General features: G+C 52.6%; 1 protein-coding gene across 1 annotated transcript in view; it reads right to left on the reverse strand.

Annotated features, from left to right (window-relative positions):
* The window catches only part of LOC133349576 (complement C3-like), a 320,240-nt gene that overhangs the window by 186,764 nt on the left and 109,033 nt on the right, over positions 1-24,443 (reverse strand). Inside the window, 3 exon segments of the mRNA XM_061563146.1 lie at positions 11,859-11,974; positions 13,393-13,513; positions 23,850-23,946. Coding sequence (XP_061419130.1) covers positions 11,859-11,974; positions 13,393-13,513; positions 23,850-23,946 — 334 coding nt within the window.

Below are 24,443 nucleotides of genomic sequence, written 5' to 3' on the forward strand. Positions count from 1 at the left end.
ATGCAGGCCTCAAAAAAACCCGGCCACCTCTCACGATTATGCGATACGAAAATCTATCGAGCACCTCCGACGTCCTCCCCCACTCCACCTCTGTTTTCATACCCCAACCTGACCCTTCCAGAATTTCCTAGAGCCGAATTTAACTTACCCTCCCCACCATGCCGTATGTGACTCACTTGCCCTCACCATCTCCTGAACATAACACAACTGAAGCTTAAACTACTGGTTGGACATTTTATAACAGTTGATAATTTAATATGTATCCTACAACATAATATCTGCAAGCCAAGGAGGCTCTTATGACTGAAATTCAGTCATATAATTACACAGCCTAACCTTAAGGATATATTATGAACCCAAAAATATTTTTAAAAATAGGCTTTTTAAAATATATATTTTCATCCAAAAATACATTTCTTATCCAAAGATACTTCGATTTTACATTCATAAGCCTGCTCAGCACATTACGTGATGTGGTTGTGCTGAGCAGGTCATTCGCATTCTTCATTATCAACGTACAGTGTATGCGAAACAATGCATCATCCGGCAACTTTAAGCAAAATTCGAAGTGCGAATGTTTTTCCCGTGGTCGCATGTATTTTTTTCTCTGGGTCCTCTGGTTTCCCCGCCACATGCATTGAGATTATTTAGATAATTTTTCTGCTATAAATTTCCATGAAAAGCCACTTTGTTGAGCTATCATTTGTGGCCAGTTCGCTTCTGAAAAATAACGTAATAGGTCAGTGGACTTTGCCTGGTAGGGTGGGGATGTTTTCGGTTTTTTTGTATGTTTTTGGGTGATTTGTTTACCTTTCCTGTACTTTTCACAAGTACCGTTTTTTGTATTGTTCGTTGTCGTAACATTATTGTCGTAAAAAAAGAGTTTGATAGCTCATCTGATTCCTCCTCCAATGTAAAAAAATACATTTTTATTCCGAACTTATAGTACAGGGTTGTTGTGTAAACTCATTTTGCTCCACTGCTTGCATTTGTAAGGTTTGGAGCCATTACACTAAGAGACGTAATGCACACTTCTTGATCGAAGTTTCCACTTGCAAAATCGTGGCATTGAACGAGTGAGACATGGCGATTCATTCCATCTATTCATGGGGCTTTTCAATGTAAACCAATTTTGGTTCCCCTGAGTATTTCTCCCCCTGAATATTAGTTTTTCGAGGAACAAACATTTGTTCTCGCGAAGAGAAGAAATTTAAGCATGTGTCGTGACATTGGGGATGTCACTGTGTGGTGCCGGCCGTAGAGGGCCATGTCGTGCGAGGTACTTATGTATGTGTAAAGTAGTAACTCGGCAGGAGACGACTTCACGGGTAGCACACTCTTTATTTTCACCAACTTGTAGTTACACGGATGACTAACACCCTACTTCGTTACACGGGTGACCAACACCCACTTAGCTACACGGGTGACGGACACCCACTCAGCTACGACTTCGTTACACGGGTGACCAACACCCACTTAGCTACACGGGTGACGGACACCCACTCAGCTACGACTTCGTTACACGGGTGACCAACACCCACTTAGCTACACGGGTGACGGACACCCACTCAGCTACGACTTCGTTACACGGGTGACCCACACCCACTCAGCTACACGGGTGACCCACACCCACTCAGCTACTCGGGTGACTAACACCCACTCAGCTACACGGGTGACTAACACCCACTCAGCTACACGGGTGACTAACACCCACTCAGCTACACGGGTGACTAACACCCACTCAGCTACACGGGTGACTAACACCCACTCAGCTACACGGGCGACTAACACCCACTCAGCTGTACTGACACGGGCTCTTACGCCCCGTTGCCGTCCGGGACACACCCAGCCGGGGTGCCCGTCTCGGCTCTGGGTACCACCGTCCCGACCCACACGGGCGTCGGACTACGGTCCCCCCAGTCTCGGCTCCGAGCCACACAGGGCCCCTATCTCCTCCACCCCGTCTTCGGTCTTCAACTGGTTAACACTGACCACGAGTGCTCTCGCGCGTCCCCCTTTATACCCCTCCTGCGGACGTCGCTGAGAGTACCCACTTATCTGACCAATCACTGCGCACTCGCTACGATCCTCTCTTCCCAGCTTGTGTGAGCGCGCCTCACCACCGGCGCGCGCGTCCATGCCACGCCCACACTGCGTTCCCAACCCCGCGCCCCGTGATCCCTCACTGCCGGCGCACGTCAATACCACCACTACATCACCCCCTACCACATAGCTCGCAGCCGACCCGGCTGCTAATAAACCATACAACACCCCTTCACTCCCATGTGTGCCCCGTAACATAACACAACATGAACACCGCAATCCGCAAAACCCAGCAACCGCCCCACCCGCAACAAGAACAACATGCACAATCCGGCGAGTGGCAACGATACTGTGTATGCGGAAAGAGTAACAATAAAAAAAATTTCTTTAATCATTTTCTCTTCTTTTCTCTCCGACTCATGCAATGTCCCAATGTCCGAGCGTCCCTTGAACGGGACATTACCCCGGCAGAGGGGGGGAAGCCGGCAACGAAGTCGGGCTTTAACAAAAAAAGAATATATATATTTTTTTTTTTTTCATGAAAAGTGTTGCGTCCTTGATCGAGTCCGCCTTGCCGGACCGTCGTACGGCACAGGACGCAGTTGGCCATCCGGCAGCGCCGGCAGTTCAGGGAGGCATGGGACAGGCATCGGGGCTCCGTGCGAGCCCCGGGGTTCCGGTTCCCGACGGTCAACAGCCGTCAGGTCCGAGACACCTGGGGGTGGGTCAGGTGGAGACACGTGAGGATCAGCCTGCGACACATCCCTCCCCGAGTCGACGGTCACATCCCACGCTCGGTCGTCACGGCACAACCCGGGGTCACGCGGCGCCGCGTAGGGTTTCAGTCGGGAGGGGTGCACGTACCAACGGCGTTTTCCCCATTTAATCTGTATACTCTGGGGTCGTGCAACCCGCACAATTTCCACCGGTCCCCTCCACGGTCTCAACAGTTTGGGGGACGTAGCCAACGGTGCGTGTGGACAATGCAGCCAGGCTTTATCGCCCGGTTCCCAATTGTGCGTACGCACCTTCCGTTCATGCAATCGCTCGTTCGCGATCTGCCGAGAGCGTGAATTCAATCTCGCAGCCTCTCGCGCCTCCCCCAATTTGGCGATGTTAAACTTAATGTGGTCTGCCAATTTAGATTTTGCACGTGGCTGTGAAATCCCCAGTTGGACGTCCATGGCCGGATCAGCCTCCCGCCCATACATCAGAAAAAATGGAGAAAACCCCGTCGCCGCATGGGGTGCCATCCGATAGGCCGCTAGTACCCCCGGTACCTGTAAGTCCCAATCCACCTGGTCGTCGCATACCTGTTGGCACAGCATAGACGTAATCGTCCTGTTCAGACGTTCAACCATACCGTCAGTCTGCGGGTGGTACGGGGAGGTACGTACTTTCTTCGTACCCAACAGGTCGCACACCTCGCGCAACAAAACACTCGAAAAGTTTTTCCCTTGATCCGTGAGCAAGCGTTCGGGGGCGCCTTTGTCCAAAACGTAACCTTGGACAAAGGCGTCCGCCACCGCCGCAGCCGACTGGTTGGCGAGTGGCCACGCCATGGGCCAGCGGGTGAAGTACTCTACGCCAACCAGCAGGAACTTATTTCCCCGAGGTGTGGTGGGAAAGGGCCCCAAGATGTCTAGCGCGACCAATTCGTTCGTGCGCGAAACTTGAATGGATTGAAGCGGTGGATTAGCCGCTATTGGTGGCGGTTTTCTTTTAGCGCACCCTACACACCCCTTAAGAATGTTCGCCACGTCACTGCCCATCCCAGGCCAATAGTAGTCTCGCTGAATGAGGGCGAGCGTTTTGTGAAACCCCAGGTGCATGAGTCGTTCATGGGCAGCCAGGACGACTTTACCCCGTACAGCAACCGGCACCACAAGCACGTGACGCCGGGACATGGAGTCCCACTTCATCAAGAGGCCCTGTCTGCACACCCAGGAACCGACCCGCGTTTCCCCGCCCTCGGGAACGTTAACCTTCCGACGTAGCGCGAGTAGGGAGCTGTCGGCCATTTGCAGACGGCCCCACTCGATGAGAGGCAATGCTAACAGCGAGTCCCTCCCCGTGGGGGCGTCGACCCCCGTCGTATCCGTGGCGGCTAGCACCACTTCCGCGGGAACATCGACAGAAGGTTTACACCGCGCCGATCCCAACTGACATGCGCATTCCGTACGCGTCGGCAACCGTGACAATGCATCCGCATTCGAGTGGCGCAACCCCTTGCGGTAAATCGTCGTGAATTGGTAGTCCTGAAGGACCTCCAACCATCGGGACAATTGGCCGGATGGCTGCGCCACCCGCATAGCGTATTGGAGAGCCGCATGGTCCGTGCGAACCGTAAAGTGACGGCCATACAGATACGGCCTGAATTGCTGTATAAAAAACACGATCGCCAGCAATTCACGCCGTGTCACACAGTAGCGTTGTTCCGCGGGGGACAGAACCCTGCTACCGTAGGCGACCACCCGTTCGACCCCCCCGACCACCTGTGAGAGCACTCCCCCGATACCCGTGTTACTGGCATCCGTGTCGAGCACAAACGGTTGCGTGAAATCGGGGTAACACAAGGGGGGAGCCTGCACCAAGGCGTCACGCAGGGAGCAGAACGCGGCCTCCTCCTCCGGCCCCCAGTGAAACCGCACCCCTTTAGCCGTCAAGGCGTGCAGGGGCCTGGCTATGGTGGCAAACTGTTTGACAAAACGACGGTAATAGGAGGCAAATCCTATGAAGCTGCGGACTTCAGTAACAGAGGTCGGTGTTGGCCATGAGCCGACGCATTCCGTCTTAGCAGGGTCCGTCGAGATCCCCGAACGGCTAACGATATGGCCCAAATACCTGACCGATTCCCGAAGCAGAAAACATTTAGCCGGTTTAAATTTAAGCTTCGCGGAACGCATCCTGAGAAACACTGCCCTCAGTCGCTGGAGGTGCTCCTCAAAAGTTCGGCTGAAAACGATGATATCGTCGAGGTAAATCAAACAGGTGTCCCATTGAAGGCCTGACAAAACCAATTCCATGAGCCTCTGGAACGTGGCAGGAGCGGAATGTAAACCCATGGGCAATCGGTTGAACTCAAATAGGCCTCCCGGTGTCCGGAAAGCGGTTTTAGGTTTTGATTCGTCATCGAGGGGCAATTGCCAAAATCCCGAAAGCAAATCGAGCGTCGAAAAAAACTGTGCTCCTGCCAAGGCATCCAGCGACTCATCCATCCTGGGGAGCGGATACGCATCGGCCATTGATATTTTGTTTAGGCGGCGGAAATCAACACAGAACCGCAGGGATCCATCCTGTTTTTTAACCAAGACGATAGGAGCACCCCACGGACTGGAAGAGGGCGCAATGATGTCGGCCGCCAACATGTCATTTACTGCTGACTGCACATGCTCCTTCTCGGCTGGACTGAGCCGGAAGGGATTCTGTCGAATAGGGGCCGCATCCCCAGTCTCTATGTGGTGGCGCAACAGGTCTGTGCAGCCAATGTCGTACTTGTGCCTGCTAAACACGTCAGCGAACTCGAGCAGCAAGCCCCTCAATGCACCCCTCTGCACACTGGACAAGGTACTGGACCCGGCACACAACGAGTCCAACCACTCCGTCCCCTCCTCACTTTGGGGATGCGTATCGACATGCGAATCGGCGTGAGCAACGAGCTGTTCCTCGACGGGCAGCGGCGCGGCGTGAGCGAGCACCGTTCCCTGCGTAATCACGGCCGGCCGCGACCCCGTATTCAGGACCACAACGAACGGCTCACTGTCCCCCCTCACCATGGTCTGGGCCACCGCTAAGTCGAGGTCCCCTTTAGCCCTGTTAGACGGCCCCAATAGAACTCCCTGCGCCCCCGCATCCGCCCCAAGGGGTTTTCTCAACCGAAGGGGCACCAACATTTGCGATCCCGGGGGCACCCGTACAGTCCGGGTTGCCAGCGCCTGCACCGTCGCACAAGCCGTGCGTATCTTATTTGGACTCTTCAAAAACTCAACCCGCCGACCCGATGGAAGCTCAATGCAGGCCTGGTCTATGAGAATTTTTATGGGCATCTTAGACAGAAAATCCGTGCCTAGTAAACAAGGAACGGCCAACGATGATGATACAAAAATAGGACCCGCCAATTTAATGTCGCCAATACAAATATTCGCCCGAATCTGGCCGATGATTCCCAAAGATCCCCCGTTTGCCGCGTAAAACGGTACGTCCACCGGCAGAAGTGGTCGACATTGTACGGGAAGAATATTATAAATCAGGTCCGAAATAATAGTGGCCGACGCACCCGTGTCCACGAGCACCCGGACCTCAACCCCGTCAATGTACCCCGTTACCACGGACGACCCGGCCGACGCAGCCACAATCCTGTGGGCTAATTCGGACCACTCGACTGCCTTCGGGCCGTACGCGGACCCCTCTCGCCGAACCGAACCCCCGGCGCCCATACCCGGTCCCCCCACCGCTAAGCGGCGACCCGAATGTGCCGTGCTTGTGGACCGAACGTGTGAGGTGCCGCGACTTGCCGGGTTCAGTTGGGATGTCTTGAATCCCTGGGCGTCGTCCGGACGTGGTCCCGCGGTGCGTTGACGCGGGGCCCGGCATCCCGACGCGACGTGGCCCCGAAGGCCGCAGTTGTAGCAGACGACGAGGGACGTCGTGGGTTTCGGTTGCTCCAGCTTGCTGGAGGAGCGTGTGGGCGAACGACCGCCCGTTCTCCACTCCCCCGGCCTCGAACCCGCGAAGGCCTCCTCCCGAGGCACAGCAGGCTGAGGTCCGATGATCGTGGCGGCCGGTGCCCCGTTCTCCACCGATGCGCAGACGACCGTCGGCTTCCGCTGTAGGACCTCGTAAGCGTGGATACTCGTGGCAATCCCCAGGGAGCAGATGTCCATCTCGTCCGCCGTATTAATGGGAACTCCCAATCCGTGAGCCAGCGCCAGCAGCTGCTCCGTCACCATGGCGTCCTTCCCCTCCTTGTCCATACGGGGAAAAGCTGAATCTGCCAGGGCGAGCAGCGCCGTGCGATAGGCGAGCGTTGTTTCTCCAACCACCTTCCGCCGATCGTAGAACTGGTGGCGACAGGTCGAGGGCGGCCCGAACACCTTGGCCAACAGGTGCAGCGCGGCCTGGAGCGTGGAGCGGGACGACCTCGGGGCAGACGTGAAGGCCGCAAGCGCGTCGTCGTCGAGCATCGCTGGCAGCGCGCGCAGGGCAGTGGTGTCGGACCACCCCGACATTTCTTGATGCGCGATGAACCGTCGCTGGAAGGCTCCCCAGTCGCCCCCGTCCGCCTTGAACACCGACAGCGCGGGCAATCGTTGCTGGAGAACTCGATCGTCGTCGTCGTCGTTGGAGCGATTTTCCCGCGCGCCGCTGTGGTTGTAGAAAATGTCGGCTCCCTCTGCAGGCGCAAAATGGAGAGCTCCGGCGCTCGCCGATGACGCGGGCTGCGCTGTGTGGAGACCTCTGGCCACGTGGTGTCCTCGTTTCCCGCCAAGCGGAGTCGGGCCCTCAAAAATGGCGCCAACTCCCAAACTTTTGGCGCGAAACGCCGTATGGCGGGAACCCTCCAGCCGCGCCGCCTCTTCCAACCCCGCAGGCGTTCCTCCGGCCGCTGGAACGGAGATCTCCGCCAAGATTGCAGCGGCGGCGAGCAGCAACTCCGCCAGGCGGGAATGTGCGTCCTGCAGGCTGGTGTCGGAGGCGGGCGGAGCATCGGCCATTTCCGCGAAGTGCTGCATCGGCGGCAACTCCTCGTCCTCTCCTCCCGAGGGTGGTGTCACCGGTACGTCGTCGTCTCCCCGGTCTTGCACGTGGGAACGAGAAGTCTTCCTTGTGTCCATTTCTCCTTGAAGACAGGTTTACTTCTGACGCCAGTTGTAAAGTAGTAACTCGGCAGGAGACGACTTCACGGGTAGCACACTCTTTATTTTCACCAACTTGTAGTTACACGGATGACTAACACCCTACTTCGTTACACGGGTGACCAACACCCACTTAGCTACACGGGTGACGGACACCCACTCAGCTACGACTTCGTTACACGGGTGACCAACACCCACTTAGCTACACGGGTGACGGACACCCACTCAGCTACGACTTCGTTACACGGGTGACCAACACCCACTTAGCTACACGGGTGACGGACACCCACTCAGCTACGACTTCGTTACACGGGTGACCCACACCCACTCAGCTACACGGGTGACCCACACCCACTCAGCTACTCGGGTGACTAACACCCACTCAGCTACACGGGTGACTAACACCCACTCAGCTACACGGGTGACTAACACCCACTCAGCTACACGGGTGACCCACACCCACTCAGCTACTCGGGTGACTAACACCCACTCAGCTACACGGGTGACTAACACCCACTCAGCTACACGGGTGACTAACACCCACTCAGCTACACGGGCGACTAACACCCACTCAGCTGTACTGACACGGGCTCTTACGCCCCGTTGCCGTCCGGGACACACCCAGCCGGGGTGCCCGTCTCGGCTCTGGGTACCACCGTCCCGACCCACACGGGCGTCGGACTACGGTCCCCCCAGTCTCGGCTCCGAGCCACACAGGGCCCCTATCTCCTCCACCCCGTCTTCGGTCTTCAACTGGTTAACACTGACCACGAGTGCTCTCGCGCGTCCCCCTTTATACCCCTCCTGCGGACGTCGCTGAGAGTACCCACTTATCTGACCAATCACTGCGCACTCGCTACGATCCTCTCTTCCCAGCTTGTGTGAGCGCGCCTCACCACCGGCGCGCGCGTCCATGCCACGCCCACACTGCGTTCCCAACCCCGCGCCCCGTGATCCCTCACTGCCGGCGCACGTCAATACCACCACTACATATGTGTGAGGCCGGCGTGCGTACACCCCGTAGGTGGGTGTAGTACCAGCCCTAGCGGGGCTTGGTGAGCCCTGGGATAGCGAGGGCACCACGCATGGCGTGCAGTGCGGGCTCCCACAGGAGGGAGCGGGAGAGTGTCAGCCTTAGGACAGGGTTGCCCCGGGCCATGGCACTCTGGTTGACCCCGTAGAGGCCTCCAGGTGGGGGGGGCTAGGGGGTGATCACGTGTCCGGGGAGAGCCCTCGAAAGGGATCGAGAGAGAGCTGGAACGCTCGCAAAGGTGGACGGGGCCGAGGGTGGAGCCGGCCCCAACCCAGGAGGATATAAGGTGGGTCCCTGGGAGGGACCAGGATCGCTTCGTTCTGCAAGCAGGAAGCTCCACGTTCTACGTCTGAAGAGGCACCAACATGTGGCTCGGGACCCGAGTGGGGGTCCGGTCCATCGTAGCCATAACTCCTTTATGGTAGTGTAGTTAGCTGGGTGGTCATCACCCGAGCCTGTATCTGGTAAAGGGGCAGTTACCCCTTTTGTATATACGTGTTGTGTAATAAATGTGTTGCCTCTGAAGAACAACGTATTTGACTCAGTTGGATTCAATACGCATGTATTTATTTTACCCCCAAAGAAACGAAGATTTGTTATTGCAAGGAAGTTTGGAAAGTGGCCTTAAAATTAAGGTTTGAGATGGAAAGGCATTGATCGACTTATATGCAAATAAATATGATTTTGTTGCCAAAAATAAGGGGGTGCAGACATTCAATATTAGAGATAATTAATATTTTGTATTAATATTTGTTCCCGTGGGAATGAATATTTTCTGCCTCTGGCATGTGCAAAATGTGCTGGAAGTGTGACCATTTTAACTTCTGAATAAAGAAGCACCACCACCCACAGGGTGTCAACTTTATTGTGGCATTGTCAAATTGGTGATGGGTGACTTCCTGAATGGGGCTGTCAAGTGGGGAGGCGTTCACTCTAACTAGCTCTTGATCCAGCTGACTCGGCTGGTATTTAATTTGTCCATTGGTCCCGTACTCAGAGAAACGAACTCCCCCCTTCCCCACCCCGCCTTGGAGTCAGTCTTTGGTTAGACAAAGCCTAAGGGGGTGAAGGTACCCCTGATGACAAACATCAGCTACCATCCCTCAGCCACGCATGCACAAGTTGGGTATAGAGACATACAGACACGGCGACACACACTTAGAAATGGAGATAGAGACACACACAGAAACAAAGCAACACGGAGACACACAAAGAGACAGAGGCACTCACACGGACACGGAGACACACAGACAAAATACACATGCACTTGGCCACATTCTTGTTACGTTTTGGGCAGTGGCACTTGATTTATTTGTTCTTAACAAGATAACGATGAGTACGGGATTGTCAATCATCTCTCAGCTACACTACATTTCCACCCAACCGGGCCCAGAGTGAGATGTTGGTTCGATGTGCCCTGAAGATCGAGCAAGTTTGATTTACAGAGCAGAGCAGTGCTTGCTCTGTAAATAAAGGTGTTATCAGCCACTGCATGAGTGTTTACTTGTGTGGTGGTCATGATTGACACACACACGCCACAACCAGGGGGAAGGGTAGAAACCGGTCGGGCCAACGGGCGGTTGGAACCCCTCTGAGGGGAGGGGGCTGGCAGAAGCTACGATCCCCCAGAACCCCGCCCCTCAGGGAGAAAGAGTATATAAGGCGGGTCCCTGAGAGCGCGAGTCAGCCCGTCTCAAGCCGAAGCCAGAAGCCGCCGGAAGAAGACGAAGAAGACGAAGAAGAAGACCCTGGACCCCAAGCTGCCGACGTCCTTCTAAGGGCCAGGGCTCAGTGTGGTGCCAGTGGTCGTGGGGTTAGGACCCTGAGGATCCCTCGGCCTGATGCCCTTCTGAGGGCCAGGTCCGGACGGGCCAGTGGTCAGGGACCCACCGGGCCAGCGGTGGGTCAGCCTCCCCTAGGTCTAGCTAGCCGGAGGGCTGGAATATAGAGAGTTGTAGGTACGATAGCCCGGAGGCTGTACCTCCCCAGGTTGTGGGTGGAAGGGGCCATTACCCCTTTGTTAGGGATTAGTGTAAACTGTTGGTAAAATAAACCGTGTTGCCTCTACGAAGACTCCGTCTCCCTTCAAGAACATTACACATGTAAGAGGAATCCACTCTTAATCCCATGTGTTATAAATCATTTAATAGTAGCTGGTAATTTTAATATTCATAGTTAATTTATTAATTATTATTAATAAATTGTAATAGTTTGTGTATAATGAATTCTTGTAATTCAGGGATGATTTATTATAATTCATTGTTAACTTATTGTTAGCAACGTGGTGGTAATTTATAATGAATAATACATTGGTAATTAAAATCAATAACTAATTGGTAATTCATAATTATTGCGTCATTTGCAATGTATAATTGGAAATTCATGGGTAATTTGGTTGATTGATAATTGATTAGTGAGATAATTGTGATAATGGATATTTATTTTGCAATGCATATGCTAAAAATATCAGCTATTGTAAGGTGATGAGAGAGAGCACAAGGCTCTTTCTGATCAATAAATTCGCAGGCACTTATAATATGGGACGTTGCTAGTGGCTCCACTGTAGCGGTTGTGTCCATGGGTATCGCGTGGAACCCTGAGCAGAGCAGTCAGGCATGCGGTATGGAAGGCAGAGTCGTGCCCTGTGGATATTCACATTATACAGACCTCTGTTGTGCACACAAACAAAAGTACCACCAGTCAGATCGCTAGCTCACTTTGCAATATGCAGTGACGAATGGAGTAGAACACAACGCTAAGTACCATCATTTCAAAGCTCTGAGTTCATTCACCAAACCTATTGTCTCAGCGAGATCACGGCCAGAAAGTGAGACAGTGCCCCTGGTTATACGTGTCAGTAGAGAAACCCCATACATACTACACTCATTATATCACTCTGGCTACAGCCTGTGTGTGCCACATCGTACCTGTATGAAGTAAGGCAATTCGGCCTTGAAATATCGTGATGTCTTCGTTGCGGTGATCTGATAGCGAGATTCCACAATTTTGATTCCAACAAGTTCGGCTTCTTCAGTCTCTGCCGCTAAAGTTGAAGACATATGTAATTACTGCTTCTGCATTCAGATTAACTATTGGGTGTATAAATCAACTCCAAACATGATGACATGGCCCAGAGCTAACACTTACGCCGCTTTTTGCAAAGGCTGCGGTCCAATCCGGCAGGCCTCCCTGGTTATTACTTCAGTATGTATTAACTATAACAATACTATGTTTCACAGTGAATGTGAAAGATCCCCTGACATCATTCAAAATTAGTTGGCCATTGTGTGTTGGCATCATTGTCCAAATTTGAAAAATGACTCACAAATTACTGATTTGGGCTGACATTGAGCAATCATCTCTCCCTACTGCCAGACTAATGCTCGTTTGCAGGTACAGTCACGGTGTGCGCACAGGGACAGCTGCTACTGGAATGTCCCTTTCAAATATTTGAGGCGAGATGTGATATAGGTTGCTTATCGCACGTAGTGCGCCCTGAGATGCCCCGGGGTAAAAGGTACTCTATCAGAAACAGTTAAATGGCATTGGTGACCAACTTGGTCAACCAGATTCAAGTATCTATGCGGATATGGATCCCAATACAATAACAAGAGAAATCGAGAGCATGGAAATTGCCCCTAAATGTTAACCCTGATAATTGTGTCACAATAAAAGTAGAAGCTCTGTCAAATAAATTAGACTTGTGGAATCTAATCGGACGAAACTGGTTCAGAGTTTGCTTACTTGAACACATGCTTTTGAATAAACAAGTCTAGAAGGACCATTGGCCACTCGGTTAATGACATATAATGTGCAATACATTAAATGCACATATACATGCCAACACAAAGTGGTGGTATTTGGGCAAATTATTTTTTTCATTATTATGCATGTTTACCCAGGAAAATCGCAATGCATTTCAACTCATTTTCAGCAGGGTCCTGCCAAGTTTTTGCAGTCAGGGTCGTTGTTATTACGTATAATCCCAATTGAGTGATTTGCAGGTACCTTTCAGCGTTGGAAGTGTGTTTTTTAAGTTATGGGAGAGGATCACGGGGAACCTGGAGGAAACCCATTCATAATATGGGTAGAACATAGAATCCCTATACAAAAGAGCGGCGTCAGGAATAGAACCTGAACTCGAGACCTTCTTGTTGTGAGGCACGAGTTACCACTGCACCACCCTCCCACCCAATTATGGACTGCAAGTTGGTGACAATTCATCGCAGTAATATTACACAACTTTGACATATGAAAGTCAATTTGTAGGAAAATTGCTGTCGATTTACCACAAATTTCTACTAATTTTACCAACCTTGGAGGATAAAAGGACCGTCTTGAGCCATAACTAGAATTTATATTAACACACTTCTGATGGCAACCCATGCACTCAAACCACTGCTACTCAGCCAAATATTATTTTCACAATAATGATGGTAATAACAACATTATTGTACGCACCTTGAGATGATAGTACAGTTGCTTTTATTGTGAGGCTGAAAGCCAAGAGATCCTTCATATTTGGGAACAACTTAAGAAGTTTCTCCTTTTTCAGAATGCTAATTCCCTCTCCTGCAACAAGCTGAGGACAAGAACCACACATTCGAGCTCATTAGTGAGTATATAATCATTATACTTTATTTTTTCACGTGGCAATATGTTAAGGAGCTGAATGCTAATGTCGAGGTCTGATAGCCACGAGAGGGATTCAGGAGAGAGAGTTTGTGTACTTTTGCTATTCCTACTTTGAAGGAGCGCAGACGACAGTGGTTTATTACATCGTCCATAGTTTGGCCACAGTCGCAGTACTGTGGTTTGTGTCATTAATGTTCAATATATGTAGGAGATGTGTGCATTGGCCTGTTGATGTTATGATGCTGTTGATGGTTACACAGGTGACTTCGAGGAATGTCAAAGCCAGGAGGTGTGATGTCTGGGTCTCGAATGAGGTGTTTATACTGAACATCCGCATTGTTCCACTCTTTACCAGCAATCATTCGTGATCCGAGATCCTAGGATGGGGATAGCACAATCTCAAAAGAGGGATCAGGTCTTGAGTCGGTAGCGAGGAAGATTGTTGAGGTCTAGGTTGATGGAAATAAAACTTGTAAACTCCCTTGGAGTTGGCATGTCTCTGTGAGTTCCAGTGTTATAATGCGAATTTTATATCTAGAAGTTTTGTATATGAGCTCCTGCTCCAGGGTGGTACATGATACCTGTCATCATTATTTAATAATCACAATAATGATGCTGCTTTTTAATAGAGCACCCTTCATGTCAGGAGGTCTCAGAACGCGTTACATGTGATAAATGAAATACATCATGTATCATGTCAAACATTTAAAGGGCACTCCTAGTGACAAATGCCCTTTTGCAGCACAAGGTGACTCAGCACCTGGCCCGTGAGCAGGCATTAGTATGTTAGGAGGGGACAATGTTGCTACGCACTTCCCAATCGATTAATTTGCGTGGAATTTGGTAAATTTAGACCATAACTCCAGCACACGATGGCCTATTCATTTTTTTATGACGTCATGGGATCTTTAACATCCACTGAAGCAGACATGCAATATTAACCAGGGCAGCCATCTAGATGTGAACCATGAATCTCTGCAACACGTGGTAAACACGATATCACTAGACCACGGTACTGCACCATGTGGTGGAGATGACAACCTTCCCGTGGTCTCCTCTGTTACGTACGTGTCATAAACTAATATCATCAACCCAGCAATTAAATGCCTGAAAAGAGCCTCTCGATCAGGATTGCAACACCAAAGGTTCTTTTCACAAGGACAAACTTACCGCAGTGTGGGGCCGTTATTACGTTTGTGCCACATACATGTAGAGGCCCTATTAAGGCCCAAGTGTAACTTATTGGGACATTTCCTCGAACTCTACAAGGTCGACGTGCTCATGCTTCAAAAAAACCATGCAGCCAACGACAAAAGACCCCCAAAAATGAAAATCCCTGGCTTTCTGCTAGCTGCCAGACACGACGATCCCAAGCATGAACTAGCAACATAGTGAAATCCCATCTCAACGAATTCACCACAACGAACGCAGAAATCAACTTGCAGACAGCTATCATCATCAAAATCGAGGATGTTTCTGTGATAAATGAAAACAAACCTCCAATCACCACATAGAGCCAAAACATGCTGCTTGCCGCGACCCATCCCACAGTATTCACTGGTGACTTTAACAGCCATTACATGGCCTTGAGCTATGCAACCGATGAAACCTGGAGAACAAGTGATTGACTGCGCAAAAACGAGTAACCTGTTCCTCCTGTTTGATGCTAAAGATCGAAGCACCTTCTATTCTGCACGATGGAGGAAGAATTTAAACCCTGATCTGCGCTTTGTGTCATGTGCCAGTTCGGGTGAACTGCTGTGTGCTTCCAGAACAGTTCTGAAAAATGTTCCGAAGAGTCAGCATAGGCCGGTCTTGGTGATTATGGGGCTCGAATTCCTGACAATCACTTCCATCCCTATGCCATGATTCAACTTCAGAAATGCCAACTGGGAACCTTTTACTGAAGACATCTCCCAGAGCCAGAAAACTACGAACGTTTCCCCAAGCTTGTGCTCAAAGCTGCCCACTCACACAACCCACGGGGTTACCGGGTGGAATACACTCCATTCTGGAGCAAATGAAGCAAGTCCCTACTCCAGGAATACACAATCAGGAAACCCAGAATGTGGCAAATCTCTTCTGGACTCCTTAAATGAATCCATGAAATAAAGGTGGACAGAAGCGATGGAGTCATAGATTTCATAGACTCAAGCTATAAAGCATGGTGCTTCCTGAGACACCAACAAACAAGACCGCCAATGTGCCCATCAAGGCCATCGCCACACAAATGCTGCTGAATGGAAAAATCCTTACAGACCGGCACACAAAACCAATCCATAGCAGAATGTGCACCGATGACAGCCTTGTCATCCCCCTTCACTGAAGAAGAGGTCATTGATGCCATAAATGAAATCAAACCAAACTTTTTTATGTAGGACTCGTACTCGGGTTGTCTTTCCGTTCCATTTATTCCACACTTAGAGTCCACCTCCTCATCGTCACCGCTACGCGTCTCTCCGTACTCTCGCTCCGCTCCGCGATTCCTCCGCGTCTCCCCGTTCTCTCGCTCTGCCCCGCGGTTCCGCTCCGCTCTCTCTCTGTCTCTCCCAAGGTCTGTATACTCTACTGCTACTCTACTCTGCACCCTTCAGATGCATGGCTACCACTGTTCCCTCACGCTGTGTTCTCTCCATTACTGTCACCGTACTCTCTGCTCTGCTCTATCACTGTTACCGTACTCTCTGCTCTGCTCTATCACTGTTACCGTACTCTCTGCTCTGCTCTATCACTGTTACCGTACTCTCTGCTCTGCTCTATCCCGGGCACCATCACTCCAGCTCCAACCAAGACTCCCCGTCTCTCTGTTACGCTGCGTCTTATATCCCCCTACCAATTAGTCCCAATCAACTATCTCACCCCCCGCTTACCACTCGCCCCCTGGCCCCCGGCCTCACGTGACGTTGTTATTCCCGCCTGAGCGGCGCCAGTCCTTAAGCAATTACCCTCTTAACCAATCACTGGCCTGTGTCCCCCGGCTACCCCTAACACCTGTCTCCTCTCTTAACGACCTCTGCCTTAATGCCACGACAACAACCCTGTCTTCAGATACCCCCACTGTACACTGCTCGCTTGCATAGCAACAGCACAAGAGAATGCGTGGCGCGCCATAACTCAAGTCCTACATTTATATAGGTCCTCAGATCCCAGCAGACCCTATGACTGCTATCATCGCTACTGTCCAACTGGCGATACCATGTTCACTTAGGGAACACTGTCAGCAGAGCTCACTTACTCCATAACGGGCTCCTACAAGGATCAGTGCTTGCTCCGGCACGGGCAGGTCAGTTAAATATATGCACAGGAAGCTGGTGGTTATACAGCTAAATGCAGCTATGAGGATCATCTAAAGGACACGAATGAGCATACCCCTCCCGTGGTTTCCAGTCCTCACAAATATCGCTCCTCCACAGCTCTGCCGTGCTGCCGCGTGTGTGAGGGAGTACCACAAGGTCATCAGAAATCCAAGACTCCTAATAAAAGAGGACATATTCATGCCACCACTGCACAGGCTCAAATCCAGAAAACCATTCAGGCAATATGCAAAGAGCCTCCATGATGATGACAATACCATTGAAGCACGATGGAGGGAAGCCTGGGCAAATACCAATCTGCTGCAGATATCCATCATCAGTTACCTCACAACCCTCCAACCCGGATGTGACCTCCCGAGGAAGATCCGGTCCTCCTTGAATCGGATCCGGACACATTCCATGGACTATGTGGATATTTTCTCCATGAATAGGAAATTAACGAGAGTCCAGTTTGTGACTGTGGTGCAACATCTCAGACCATGCAACATATCGTGGAAGACTGCCCAATCAGATAATATAATTCAATGGCGATATGAAACAAATCCACGTGGCTACTCCTGAAGCAGTCAAATGGATAACAAATCTCCACATCAATGTTTATGTTTCAATCCCCAAAAATGCCATACGAAAGAAGAAGACTGCACCATGTGCTGCAATAAAGCATATAAAGGGAAAATAAGCAAATCCTTTAGAACTTTTATCATGCGTCTCAGTCTTGTATATAGTAAATAAATATGTCACTCCGTGCCTGTCAACTTCGTCACTTCTAGAAACAACGCATTGTTCCAGAAATGCTGTGTATGGATGCTACGTGTTAGGAGTGTCTCAGCAGTACCACGCTCATGGCTTGTTGCAGAAGTTTGCAGTTTGAAGCCAGCAGGCTTCCCTGGTTATTATTGTGGGTGTAATTAACCACACAAATACGCACTTTCTGCTTCACAGTGGATATTAACGTTACCCTGACGTAATTCAAAATTATCCCATTGTGGGACGGTGTGATGGTCCAAATTTGCCAAACTTGAAAAATTACTGACAAATAACGCAATTGGGATTACACATTGTAATGTAATGCGAGCAAGGATTGAGGGGGGGCGGAGTCTGGGTCACGTGGGGAGAGGGAGGAGTTAGGGTCACGTGAGAGAGAGTCCTTTATTACATTGGTGTCAGAAGTGAAACGGCATGTCAAAACAGCTCAGGAGGAGGAACGTCCCTGCACCATCTTCTGCAGCATCTTCTGACGACGACCTCCCTCCAGCGGTGGCGGTACCGACGATGGAGGAGGAAAGCGACGCTGGGACGAGCGGGGGTCCGGGCGTGCAGGACGTGGCCGCCTCGGGGGGCCCATCCGCGCGACTGGACGCTGAGGACAGATGGCGACAGGTGGCGGCTCAACTGGAGGCGCTGAAGACGGTGTTGGCACTGTTGTGCGACCTTGTGACGCCGGCGACGACTTCGGGGAGGCCGGGGAACAGCGGGCCGGGGCCTTGCCGTCGCCATCAGCCCTCTCGACCACGCGGCACGAAGACGCCATCTTGGGCGTGGCCGAGGAGGAACGGCGGGAAGCCGCCATCTTGCGCCCTCCGCCGCGGGAAGCCGCCATCTTGCGCCCTCCGCCGCGGGAAGCCGCCATCTTGCACACGTTGCGGAGTGACGCCATCTTGTCGCTGCCGCGTGAGTCACCATCGGCGGAGGACGGCGGAGCAAGGACAATGGTCAAAGAATTCTCCATCGGCAGCGATTGGAGCGCATTCGCCTGCCGTTTTCAAGCGGCCGTACGCTTCGCCAAATGGACGGACGCGGAGGCCCTGGAAGTCCTACCAACACTTCTCGACGACGAGTCCGTCCGGTTCTTCCGCTCCACCAAGGCCGACAAGAAGAGGACGCTGCAGGGTGTCTTTGAGGAAATGGCGGATGCGTACGAGCCTCCGGACGATGCCCACCGTAGATTTGTTCAGCGGCAAAGGGCGCCTGATGAATCGCCGGTGGCTTTCAGAGGCGCAGTTCTGGAACTGGCGATGGCAGCATACCCCGAGACAGAGCCAGATTTGTTGGAGCCCCTTGTGTTGGGCAAGATGCTGGAATTGTCTAGAGACCTGGGGATCCCCATGCCAGTGTGCAGCCATGATAAGTTGACGTCCCGTGCTGCGGCTAAGTGCTTGGACGCTCAATTTAATCTCCGATGCTGGAAACAGGTGTCAGCTTGGACGGGGGGCCCCATCGTTGAAGGCAGTGCTACGGGGTGGGATCCTAAGAAGGCGGTCTACGTTCCTGACGACAAGGGTCCGCAGGAGTTGACGGCCGCCTCCGCCCAGTGGCCTGCTCGGGGGGGAACGGGGCCGAGGTCTGGCCCGCCGGCGCGGGAGCGTTGGGACAGAGGGGGTGCCGCGCGCCGAAACGACGTGGAGTGTTTCCGCTGCGGCCGTAAGGGCCACTTCACCAGGGACTGTTGGGCTCGCATCCCGGGGCCGCCCCAGCAGGAGGCCTCGACCACGGACGTCGCGCGAAAAGACCAGCCAGGACAGGCAAGTCGGTGCGCATCAGACACCCGGCAAGGCCCGGCACCTCATGCATCACCATCGCCGCGCGGTCCGTGTGTCGTTAACAACGAGGTGCCTCCGATTGACCCGTGTCACTCGCTGACGCAATGGCGCCGATTGGCACGGAGGGTAGTTGCGGCCGCTACGGGGTCGTCCACGGTACCGGGTTCTATTCAGGGGGTCGAGGTGTGTATTTTGGTGGACTCCGGTGCGTCCGCGACCATTATTTCTGATGTCATTTTCCATCTTTTGGGCATTCCGCCAGGGAGAGTGCGAGCGGTTTATGATTCATGCATAGCGGCGAACGGGGGAAGTATGGGCATTGTGGGCCAGGTGGACGCCAACATATCGATTGGGGGGGGTGTCGGTTCAGGGACCGTTTTGATCTCTAGGTCCCTCGCGGTACCCTGTTTGTTGGGGACTGATTTCCTGGCAAAAATGCCCATTCAAATAAGGGTTGATCAAAATTGCATTGAATTACCAGGGGGGCGGAAAATTTTGTTCTTACCGTCGCCATGGGGCCGGCCTGCCCCTGTTTGCCAGGTACAGGCGCTGTCCGAGGTATCTGTTGACATTCCACCTGGTTCGCAGATGCTTATCCCGTTGAGATATCGGAAGCCAGTACCTGGCGTTGAGGGAGCGGCGGGGGTTCTGTAATCGCCGTCCACGGCTATAACGGGCGGCTCAGCGCTGGTTGGGGCACAAACGATTGTCCGACCGGGCCAGCCCCCGTTCTTACAGGTGCTAAATGGGAGTGCGGAGAATGTCAGTGTCCCGGCCGGAACGGTTTTGGCTCACGCCACAACCGCGTTCACGACCCATGACAACCGGACCCGCCGGGACATGGTAGGGGGGGTTTGGGGGCCTACGGGGCAGGATGATCGTTGGGTTGTAGAGTTATGTGGGGAGAATTCATCCCTGACCGGAGAACAACGGTCCGCGCTTCGCGCGCTGTTGCTAAGTTATTCTGACGTGTTCAGCTCGGATGATTTTGACTTGGGACGCACCTCCTTGCTTTCCCACCACATTGATACGGGGGATGCCGCTCCGATTCGGTTGAACTTGCATCGGTTGAGTCCGACGGAGCGGGATCAGGTTCGCGGTGCAGTGGAGGACATGCTGGACGCTGACATATCCCCGTCTAACAGTCCATGGGGCGCACCGGTAGTCCTTGTGAAGAAGGATGGGAAACTGCGATTTTGCATCGATTTTCAAAAATTTAACAAGGTGTCCGTCGCAGACGTGTACCCCCTGCCGCGTATGGACGATTCCCTTGATGCCTTGTCTGGGGCGAAGTTTTTTTCAACACTGGATCTCTCCTCGGGATTCTGACAGCTTCCCCTCGATGAGTCCTTGAGGGAAAAGACGGCTTTCTGTACGCCGCAGGGATTGTTTCAGTTTAATTGCCTTCCGATGGGCTTCAATGCGGCTCCCGCCACTTTTCAGCGGTTGATGGAGCTGGTGTTAACGGGTCTGCAGTGGGAGACATGTTTGATTTATTTAGACGATGTCATCGTCTTTAGCCGCACATTTGACGAACATTTGCAGAGATTGGAGACGGTTTTTGCTAGGATGCGCTCCGCCAATTTAAAATTCAAACCAAAAAAGTGTCACCTACTGCAACGATCCGTGCGTTATGTGGGACACAGTCAGTGCGGACGGGGTGGCCACGGACCCAGAGAAGACGGCGTGCGTCCGCAACTGGCTGACCCCGGCCTCGGTTGGGGACGTACGTCGCTTCCTTGGGTTCGCCTCATATTATCGCAGGTTCGTTCCGAACTTTGCTATGATCGCTAGGCCCTTGCACCTCCTTATGGGTAAGGGTCGGAGGTTCAGTTGGGGTCCGCCGGAGGAAGCGGCGTTTGAGGGCCTACGCGATCGGTTGGCGACGGCGCCGACATGGGACTATCCGGATTTTGATCGACCTTTTATTCTGGATACGGACGCTAGTGACACTGGGATCGGGGGCGTTCTGCCACAGTCCAAGGGCGGCGTGGAACGCGTGGTAGCCTACGGTAGCCGTGTACTGTCCCCGGCAGAAACCCACTACTGCGTTACTCGCCGCGAACTATTGGCTATTGTCTATTTTCTCCGCCAATATCGGCCGTATCTTTACGGCCGTTCGTTTATTGTGTGCACGGACCATGCGGCTCTGCAATATGCCCTGAGAGTTGACCAACCATCTGGCCAACTGGCACGATGGTTGGAGACCCTGCAGGAATTTTCCTTCGACATACAATATCGAAAGGGGTCGCGTCACGCGAATGCGGACGCGCTCTCCAGATTACCGCAGGGGTCCCCTTGCGCTTGCGCGTCGGGTACGAATAGGTGTACGCCGGTTCAGCTACCCCCTCGGCCTGTCGTGTCAGCTGTCGAGGTGCCTGGGGCTCCGGTGTGCCCAGGACCGGCCGATGGGGTTCTGAACCTGCCGCGCTCGATATGGATTCGCGAACAATTGCTTGACGACTCGTTGGGGGCTTTATGGAGTCGGGCTGTGAAGGGAGCGGGGGGATTGCTGTCCGGTGGGACGCCGGGGGCCGCTCTCCGGGATGGTTTGCTCATGTGGAGGGAGGGATTGCATGACCGCTGGCGTCTGGTAGTACCGTCGTCGTTGCGGTACGAATTGATTTGGACTCTGCAGGGCGACACTTTATTACATCTCGGGGTGCAGAAGACTTTGTTAACATTGCAGCGAGACTACTTTTAGCACGGCATGACAACGGATGTCATCGGACACATTCGGGCGTGTCCCGAGTGTGCCCGGGGGAAGCCGCCTAAAAACCCTTATGTGCTGCCGGTGCAGTCTATACAGGTGCCTCGAATCAACGAGTTGGTGGCGCTGGATATTTTGGGACCTTTCCCGCCATCCGCTAGGGGTAATACATTTTTGCTGGTCGGGGTGGCCGATGGCTTGGCCCTTACCCGACCAGTCGGCGGCGTCTATCACGGACGCCTTCCTGTTTGGATATGTGCTGGACAAAGGGGCGCCGGAGAGGCTACTCACGGATCAGGGGCGAAATTTTTCTTCTAAATTGTTGGCGGAAGTGTGCGCTGCTCTGGGAACCAAGAAGGTTCGTACGTCTCCTTACCACCCGCAGACGGATGGCATGGTGGAACGGCTTAATCGGACGCTGTCGGCCATGCTATGTCACACGGTTGACGAGAAACAAGCTGATTGGGACTTGCATAAACCTGGGGTACTCTCCGCGTATCGGATGACGCCTCATGCGTCCACAGGGTATTCTCCATTTTTTCTAATGTATGGCCGCGAGAATGTGCCGCCGGTGGAAGTACAGCTGGGTACGGGGGCGAAAGGTCCTGTTAAACCTCTCCGAGTACATTCAGGACACTGTTCGACGCGTCGCCGAGGCACGGGAGGGGGCCCGATTGGCTACTGCCAAGACCCAGGCGCGAAACGAGTGTTGCGCCCGGCGCTCGACCGGTACATACCCCTGGCGAGTGGGGGACATGGCATGGCTGCACTGCCCGCAGGTGCGGCCGGGGACATCCCCTAAGCTTCACAAACCATGGCAGGGGCCGGTTAAGCTTATTGAAGTCCCTAACCCGCAGTCCGCGCGGGTTCGGTTCGGATCGCGGCGCTGGTACATCCATACGTCTAGGTTGAAGCCCTACGTGGCCCCGCGGACGGATGCGTCATCCCCTGATGTTGCCTTGCCGGTGTCTGTTGCACCCGACGCACCTCTGCCCTTGCCTGTTGACTCTGCAAGCGCCTGTCGTGCCTTCTACAGACGAACCAGCCGTGACGCAGGCGGATGTGGCGAATCCTGCTCTGGGTGGGCCTACCACGGCGACGAGGCCACTTGACCCCGCTGCCCCTCCAACCCCACCACAAACACGGTTGCCAGAGACGCCGGACTTGAGTCTCTCTGGGGAACGGGACCTTGGCGTTGACAGGCCTCCAACAGCGGCGGGCGGTTCTACTCCCGTCGATCTTAAAACCCCGTCGCGTTCTCGGTCTGTGGGGGGACCGCCGCCCGTTCGTGACGGGCCGGCGACCCGCACGCGTTCCAAATCCCTTTCCTTCCGTTGATTGTTCTTGTTCTTGTTGTTCTTGTTATCTCCGTTTTCCAGTGATGCCAGATGGTTAAAATGTTGCTCGCATTATTTTATTATATTTATTGCAGCCGGGGACGGCTGGGTTTTCATCAGGGGGGGGGGGGTCGTGTAATGCGAGCAAGGATTGAGGGGGGCGCGGAGTCTGGGTCACGTGGGGAGAGGGAGGAGTTAGGGTCATGTGAGAGAGAGTCCTTTATTACAGTAACATCACCCACTGCATTTAAACTACTGCAGCTTGTGTCTGAGAAACATAGTGCATTCGTGATATCCTTGCTCTATAAGAATGGCGTGAACACCAAATGTACTTATTATTATTACAGGAACACGTATAATTACTTCAGAACACACTGCTTACCGTGATAGAACTGGAATCAACCAGTTTTGGAATATCTCCGTTTTCAAGAAAATACCGTAGATATGCTGTACCAGACACGAGTTCCTGATTAAAGTAACTGTAACAATAAAGACAAAGAGTTATGCATATTTAGGGCAGCAGGGTGACGTAGTGGTAAGACTCGTGCCTCCCAGCAAGAAGGGTCTGGGTTCGATTACCATCTCGGGAACCTTTTTAGGTGGAGCTTTTATGCTCTTCGCCTGTTCTGCATGAGTTTCTTCTGGGTTCTCCGATTTCCTCCCATAATTAAACCATATACAATGCAACTATTATTGGCCAAACATGCTGGAAAATGACTGCAAACTACTCAAATAGCATTACACAGAGCCACATTTCCCCTATTGGGAGAATTTGCCAGGACCCTCCTGAAAATGAGTTTTGAAACTCAGAGAGACTTTCCTGGGTAAGTAAGTATAATAATAAATGCATAATATGAAAAAAACAAGAACAGTCTGACATTATGCAGCCATATGTACTGCTGTTTGTATTTATTGTGTAGTCCTTCCCCCACACCTCCGATTAGCAGAGTTGTCTACATACGGTGCGAAGAAACAA

The sequence above is a fragment of the Lethenteron reissneri genome, chromosome 30, assembly GCF_015708825.2.
Source record: "Lethenteron reissneri isolate LAM-NWPU_2019-01 chromosome 30, ASM1570882v1, whole genome shotgun sequence".
In the NCBI taxonomy this organism is placed as follows: domain Eukaryota; kingdom Metazoa; phylum Chordata; class Hyperoartia; order Petromyzontiformes; family Petromyzontidae; genus Lethenteron; species Lethenteron reissneri.